The 7,569-nt window shown below is 62.0% G+C and overlaps 1 protein-coding gene across 1 annotated transcript; it reads left to right on the forward strand.

Annotated features, from left to right (window-relative positions):
* Window positions 1-2,861: 2,861 nt before the first annotated feature.
* S1PR4 (sphingosine-1-phosphate receptor 4) lies at window positions 2,862-4,277 on the forward strand. The gene has a single exon (XM_042927947.1). The coding sequence runs from the start codon at window positions 3,054-3,056 to the stop codon at window positions 4,209-4,211; it is 1,158 nt and encodes a 385-aa protein (XP_042783881.1). The 5' UTR covers window positions 2,862-3,053; the 3' UTR covers window positions 4,212-4,277.
* The last annotated feature ends 3,292 nt before the right edge of the window (window positions 4,278-7,569 follow it).

Consider the following 7,569-nt stretch of genomic DNA (forward strand, 5'->3'; position numbering starts at 1 on the left):
CTGATACGTTCCCTCCGAGGTTGTTTCCTGTGCTCTCCTACCCATGTTGACGTCTTATATGCTCCTCTGTGAACACCTGCTTCTTCTTCTTCTTCTTTTTTTTTTTTTAATGTTTATTTATTCTTGAGACAGAGACAGAGCGTGAACAGGGGAGGGGCAGAGAGAGAGACACACAGAATCCGAAGCAGGCTCCGGGCTCCGAGCTGTCCGCACAGAGCCCGACGCGGGGCTCGAACTCACGGACCCTGAGATCGTGACCCGAGCCGAAGTCGGACGCTCAACCGACTGAGCCACCCAGGCGCCCCAAGACCTGCTTCTTACTAACATCAGTACCCTCGCTACTTTGCTCAGTCCCATAATACACATGAGACTTTCAGAATGACTACACCCTGCCAGTCCTGAAAACAAATGTACTAAACAACGACCTTTTTTTTTTTTTTTTTTTTTTGGTCAGTTCCTTTCGTCTTTAGAAAAAGTGTCGTGCCCAAAGGTTGCACGGGCTGGTTCTCCTCTATTTCTGGGCGGTCATGGTTTTCATCTGAAACACAGTTCGTTTCACCTGTTTTCTGTTTCTGATCCACATCCTGGAGCTTTTCCCCTGCACCCTTGCTGAGTTAATTTCATTGTAAACTATGGCAAGTGTACTCAGAGCTTGAAAACTATGAGGAATGCTCATAGGGTGTCAGTCCCACCGCTGTCCATTTATTTCAACTCTACCCGCCCCCCTACCCCCCGCAGGGAACCAATTTCACGGGTTCCTGGTTTATCTGTCCTGTGTGTCTTTTGCAAAAGCAAGCAGATCGGGGCCTTATTTCCCCTTCTTCGCTTTGCAGAAGGTAGCGCCCTACGTATAGCCTTTTGTATCCCCCGCCCCGCCCCCACCCCCTTAACCATACGTCCTGGAGGCCACGCCCATCCACTCACTCACGCTCACAGCCGTGTGGCGCTCCACGCTACGTGCACCGTCGCTCAGCGGCTTCTTTCTTGGGTGCAGACGTTGGGGCTGCTTGTAACATTTTGCATTTACCAACAACAATGAATAACCATTTGCATGCATACTTTGGGCAGGTTTCTAGAGGGGGGATGGCTCTTTTGTAGCATGGGGATAATCATGAGATTAAATAAGGTACGGTGTGCATAGGGCCTTCCACTAGGCGGCAGGTAATTCGTGGCAGAAGGTCATTGTTGGATAGCTTGGCCTTGTTAGTCAAACTCTGCTCTCTCATAACATTTACTTTAGTCCTGAATTCACTCTCTGAGACCGGGGTCCGAGTTGCAGCTGGAGTGGGGCTTAGGCGGAGGCCCGGCTCAACTAGAATTGGGGCTCAGCTTGAGATCAGAGTTCAGTTCTGGGCCAGGTGTCAGCCAGAGTCAGGGTTGTGGTCAGTCTATGGTCACCCACTCAGCCAAGGTCAGGGTTCAGCCAGGGATCAGGGATCAGTCTAGGATTAGGGCTGAGCCTGGGCTCAGGGCTCAGTCCAGGATCAGGGCTCAGTCTGGGATCAGAGCTCGGTCCAAGATCAGGGTTAAGCCCAGGATCATGGCTGAGCCTGGGCTCAAGGCTCAGTTTGGCTTAGGGCTGAGCCTGAGATCAGGGCTCAGTCCGAGATCAGGGCTGAGCCTGGGCTCAGGGCTCAGTCCAGGATCAGGGCTCAGTCTGGGATCAGGGCTCGGTCCAAAATCAGGGTTAAGCCCAGGATCATGGCTGAGCCTGGGCTCAGGGCTCAATTTGGCTCATTTCAGGATCAGGGCTCAGTCCAGGATCAGGGCTCAGTGCAGGATCAGGGACCATTTCAAGGTCCAGGCTCAGCATCAGGACACACAGTGTGTCTCTGTGAATGTGCCTGAGTTTGGTGGTTCCTTGTGAAGTTGAGGCTGAGGCTCAGTGCTCAGCTCTTCGGGGGTGCTCTCTGGCATGCCCCCTGCCCCAGCCTCACACCCCCACTGTCTGGGCAGCCCTTGTTCCCACAACCTCCTCCTCAGACCCGTTTCTGCTTGGTCACCTCCAGCGAGAAGATGCTCCTGAGTCCCCAGGCAGCACCTCTGTCTGTGGCTCCCGGTACCTGCCCTGCTCCCAGGGCTGAACACTGAACAAAGGGAAGGGGTGCAGGCTGGTCCGCCCTCGGCCCCAGTCTCATCGTGACCGCCGAGACTTATGGGGATGTTGGAGCCCCTTGTAGCTACGCCTCCCCGACTCGGATTCCCCAGGACCCGGCTGGACTCGTGCCCCACCCCCGCCCCTCCCCCACCTGGTGCGCATGCCCCAGTCCTCAGCATCTCCAGGTGAGTCGGCCTGACTGGGTCAGGATAGACACGAGGGGGTGAGCTCCCACTTTTCCTATGAGCCCCGCCCCTCCCCATCCAGGGGTGAGGGGAGCAGCCCCAGCTCAGGCACAGGAGAGGCAATCCCGAGGGTCCTGGCCGAGACCTACGCGTGCGCCTGTCTGGGTGTTTACCTCCCGCTGCGTGTTCTCCTGGGCGACTGGGGACGGCTGGCCTCAGTTTCCCCTTCTGTGGACAGCGTACCACAGGCCGGGCCTGGCTCTGTCATGGCAACAAAATGTGCCTATGCCTTCCACGAGGTATCTGGGGGCGCTCCTGTGTGCGCAGCCACTTAACCCACTTATTAAGCACCTACTGTGTGCCAGGCAGGCTTGGAGCGGTTGAGGAGAATGACGGGGTCCTGGAGGGGGTAGCTTGGGGGGGGCAGGGGAGCCGCCCAGCCCGGGAAAGGGGCCCATTTCCCCTCCCCTCTGGGGCCCTCGCCCCTCCCTGGGCTCTCGGGGGGGGGGGGGAGTGGGGCACACCACGGGGGGGGGGCACAGATAGGGTCTCGCGGCAGGGGGCAACCGCAGCACCCTCCCGGAGCCGGGGTGGGAGCCGACCGTTGGGATGCCCCTCCCTGTCCCCGGCCTCACCCCCGGCCTGGGGCGGGGGGTACCTCGAACATAACAGGAAATTTCAAATAACAGGAAACCGAGGCCCGGCGAGTGGCTCCACCCTGCCCCGGGGGCGAGCCTCCCCGGGGCCTCAGTCCGTCCCAGGGGACCGCCATGAACGGCTCGGGGTCCCCGGCCGAGGCCCCCGAGTCCTGCCAGCAGCTGGCGGCCGGCGGGCACAGCCGGCTCATCGCGCTGCACTACAACCACTCGGGCCGGCTGGCGGGGCGCGGCGGGCCCGAGGAGGGCGGCCTGGGCGTCCTGCGGGGGCTCTTCGTGGCCGTGAGCTGCCTGGTGGTGCTGGAGAACCTGCTGGTGCTGCTGGCCATCGTGAGCCGCATGCGGTCCCGGCGCTGGGTGTACTACTGCCTGGTGAACATCACGCTCAGCGACCTGCTCACCGGCGCGGCCTACCTGGCCAACGTGCTGCTGTCGGGCGCCCGCACCTTCCTCCTGGCGCCCACCCAGTGGTTCCTGCGCGAGGGCCTGCTGTTCATGGCGCTGGCCGCCTCCACCTTCAGCCTGCTCTTCACGGCGGCCGAGCGCTTCGCCACCATGGTGCGGCCGGTGGCCAGGAGCGGGGCCGGCAAGACGGGCCGCGTCTACGGCTTCATCGGGCTGTGCTGGCTGCTGGCCATCCTCCTGGGCCTGCTGCCGCTGCTCGGCTGGAACTGCGTGTGCTCCTTCCGGCGCTGCTCCAGCCTGCTCCCGCTCTACGCCAAGGAGTACATCCTCTTCTGCGTGGCGGTCTTCGCCTGCATCCTGGCCGCCATCATGGTGCTCTACGGGGCCATCTTCCGGGTGGTGCAGGCCAACGGGCAGAAGGCCTCCCGGGTGCTGGCCCGCCGCAAGGCCCGCCGGCTGCTCGAGACGGTGCTCATGATCCTGGCGGCCTTCCTGGTGTGCTGGGGCCCGCTCTTCGGGCTGCTGCTGGCCGACGTCTTCAGCTCCCACGACTGGGCGCAGGAGTACCTGCGGGGCATGGACTGGATCCTGACGCTGGCCGTGCTCAACTCCGCGGTCAACCCCCTCATCTACTCCTTCCGCAGCCGCGAGGTGTGCCAGGCCGTGCTGGGCTTCCTCTGCTGCGGGTGTCTCAGGCTGGGCCTGCGGGGGCCCGGGGACTGCCTGGCCAAGGCCGCCGAGGCCCACTCTGAGGCCTCCACCACGGACAGCTCGCTGAGGCCGAGGGACAGCTTTCGGGGCTCCCGGTCGCTCAGCTTTCGGATGCGAGAGCCCCTGACCAGCATCTCCAGCGTGCGGAGCATCTGAGCCGCTGCCCGCGCGGGTGCTTCTCTGGGCCCGCGGGACCCCCGGGAGGGGTGGGCCGGCGGGGGGCGGGGGAGGGGGGGTGCCGGGAGTGCGCAGGGAGCAGGGGGTCCTGACGGAGAGGCGGGAACAGGGCGGCCAGCGGGGGTGCGTCCCGAGGCCCCGTGGTCCTCCCCACGGCGCCTGGGCCTGCTGATGCCGAGCAGGTGTCCCGTGGCCGCCCTGGAGGAGGTGACTGCTCACGGGGGCGGGGAGGGTCCCAGAGAGGGCATGAGCGTCTCTGCTGTGTATGCCCCCAGCTCCCGGGTGATTCTGGGGAGTCCCAGCCCCGCCCCCCGGCCTCGGGGGGGGGGGGGGGGCTCCCGGGCTTCGAGGGGGCGGCTGCGGGGCTGATGTCCTGGCAACACGGAAGCTCAGTGATGGTTTGTCCCGGCCTCCCTCTCATTCACGTGTGGGCAGAGGGACGACGGCGTGGGGCTGTGGGCCAGCGAGCGGCGTGCGAGGAAGTGTGCCCGTGGCCAGGGAGGGCCGTGGGGCTGTGTGGATCTGGGGTGTGGTTGTGAGGGGGAGTGGCAGGGTGTGGATGAGAGTGTGTGTGAGGGAGGGAGGCGGGCACAGACCGGGGCGGGCCGACAGTGTGGGCTGGCCTGTCTGCTCGTGCACAGACTCCTCTGTGTGTGTGTGTGTGTGTGTGTGTGTGTGCGCGCGTGTGCAACCGTGAGGGCCTCTGGGGCTGCCAGGTGGGGCCCCCGCCCCTCCCGCTCACTTCCCCTTTCCCTGCCCCATCCCTCATCTTGGGCCCCCCCAGTCTCTTCCCCGCCTCTGGCCTCTGCCCCCTGTGGGGGCCCCATCTGGGGGCTAACCTGGCCCTCCCGACCTCAGGGAATTGCCCACTCCTCTAGAATTCCCGTTATTTATTATTATTAGTTTTTAAAGTTTACTTCTCTCATACTTCTACAGCCCTAATAGCTTTCTCTTTTCCATCTTCTGACTTTTTTTTTTTTTAAAGTAGGCTCCACGCCCAGCATGGAACCTAACGGGGGGGGCTCGAACCCGTGACCCCGAGATCCAGACCTGAGCTGAGATCAAGGGCCGGATGTTCAACCGACCGAGCCACGCGGGCGCCCCTGGGGTTCCCTTTAGCACTAACTGCCTTGTCCTTCCCTCCTGTGACATGGGCCCATCACGGATGGGACCCTGGGAGGAGGCGCTCGCCAGGGCACGCGGTAGGAAGGCGCGGCCCATTCCGGGAGCCCCCGTGGCTGTTGAGCACTTGGTAAGTGGTCAGCGCCACGGGCAACCGAACTCGGTTTGGGTTTGAACGGCCCGTGACACCCGCAGCCAGCACATTGGACAGCGCAGGGCTACGGCCCTCAACGCGGGCCACTTTCAGCTGGTAGGAAGCTCCCTCTCTCTCCCTCCTTCCAGGCAAGCCCCTGCCTGCAAATCTTCCTGCCTCTGTCTTGCCACGTTCCTGGGGGCAGCACCTGCCTGCCGCGCGGGCACAGGACAGCTCTTCTCTGACCTCGGTTTCCCCTGTGCACGAGGAGGGGTGAGGCGACTGGAAACTTCGCCGCACCATCCCGGGCGCCACGGCTAGCCGAGGGGCGGCTGTTTACAGTTAACGAAAATGAAATGAAATTTTGAAATTCACTTTCTCGGTGCCTCGGTCGGCTGGAGGTGCCACGTGTCGGTGGCACAGCCTGAGGGGCTTTATAGACACTCGTTCTCTCGTGGTTCTGGAGGCTGGAAAGCTGCGACCAAGAAGCCGGCGGGGCTGGTGCCTCTGGGGCTCCGAGGTGGAATCCGTACCATGCTCTCTCCTAGATTCTGGTGGTTTGCTGGAATCTTCCGTGACCCCCCCCCCCCCCCGGCCCGTGGAAGCGTCCTCCCAAGCTCTGCCTCCACGTGGCGCTCTCCCTGGGTGTCCGTGCCCAAAGGCCTTCTTTCTCTAAGGACACCGAACGACCTCATTTTTAACGTGATCGCCTCTGTAAAGACGCTGTCTCCAAACACAGTCTCATTCTGAGGACTCAGACGTGAGCTCTGAGGGGGACACGGTTCAGCCCATAACGTCCGGTCGCGCCAGGCACGTTTTAAGCACTCCATAGTGACGTGTGGCTCGTGGCCACTGTCCGGGGTGGTGTAGACGCAGGACATTTCCATCATCACAGAGATTTCTGTTGCACAGAAACTCCAGGCATGTGTCCGGGTGCACAATAAACTGGGATATTCTTATATTTTTCTGACTCTTATTGGCACGTTTACGGGTGATGGCAGCCACCGGGCTGGGTGGTGGCAGGGTCTTGGTGGAATCTGTGGTGAGTGGAGCCTGGGCCATCCACCTTGAACCTGCGAGCCCGTGCTCTGGGCCCGTGTGAGCCGGCCCCACTGCCCCTTCGGTCTCAGCGTTAGGACCGCCTCCTCCAGGGAGTCTGCCCTGATTTCCCCTCCTGCCTAGGTCGCCTCTCAGCTCCCACAGCTGCTTGCGCGTCCCACACTGATGGCGGCTGTGCCCGCTTCTGGTCACTCATCCGTCTCCTCCCCTGGACTGTCAGCTCTGGGGGGGGGGGGGGAGACGGTGGCAGTGTCTGGGTCACTGGTGTGACCAGAGCTCCGAGACAACTGGACCCGACAGCACGCCTCCCTCGGAGCCTCAGAAACCTCTTCCTCTCCCTCTTCCCCACCCCAGGCCTCCCCGCTGACTGTCCCCAAGACAGCAGTACTGTGTGACTCGTGGCCACAGCAGTACTGTCCCCAAGACAGCAGTACTGTCCCCAAGAATCCTGACTTCTGCCGTCTGTAACCTGCTATCATTTTCCGGCTTTGCCACACACCACGGGCCTCGGCTTCCTCCTGTAAAACGAGGATATTGATGGCCCCTGGCTTCCGGACATGCTGATAAGGTGAGGTCTACAGAGGCCCTCAAACGATCATGTGCGTGTTTTTAAATGAACGGCAGTAGGAACAAAGCCTCATATATATTCCCCAGTGCCTGACACGCTGCTCTCCTCCCTCGTTCATCGACTCGCTGGGCCCTCAGAAACCCTCTAGGAGGCAAACGCCACCATCAGCCCCATTTTAAAGATGGAGAAGCTGAGGACCAGAGAGCTTAGGGGATGTACCCAAGGCCACACGCCTCAGAAGGGGCAGAGCTGGGGTGGTGGCAGGCAGGTGGCGTCTCGATCCCTGCTTGTTAGGGATTACCTGAACCTCTCCATTTCCCAGGCGGGAAAACTATGGCTCAGGGGAGGAAGCGGCGTGAGCCGCTCCACGGCCCAGGCCTCGTCTTCCGAGCCAAGTTCAGGCCCCTTTCTCCGGCTGTCTCTGGGTGAGTGTGTGCGTATCTCGTGCGTTCATA

Source organism: Panthera leo, chromosome A2 (assembly GCF_018350215.1).
Source record: "Panthera leo isolate Ple1 chromosome A2, P.leo_Ple1_pat1.1, whole genome shotgun sequence".
Classification (NCBI taxonomy): Eukaryota; Metazoa; Chordata; class Mammalia; order Carnivora; family Felidae; genus Panthera; species Panthera leo.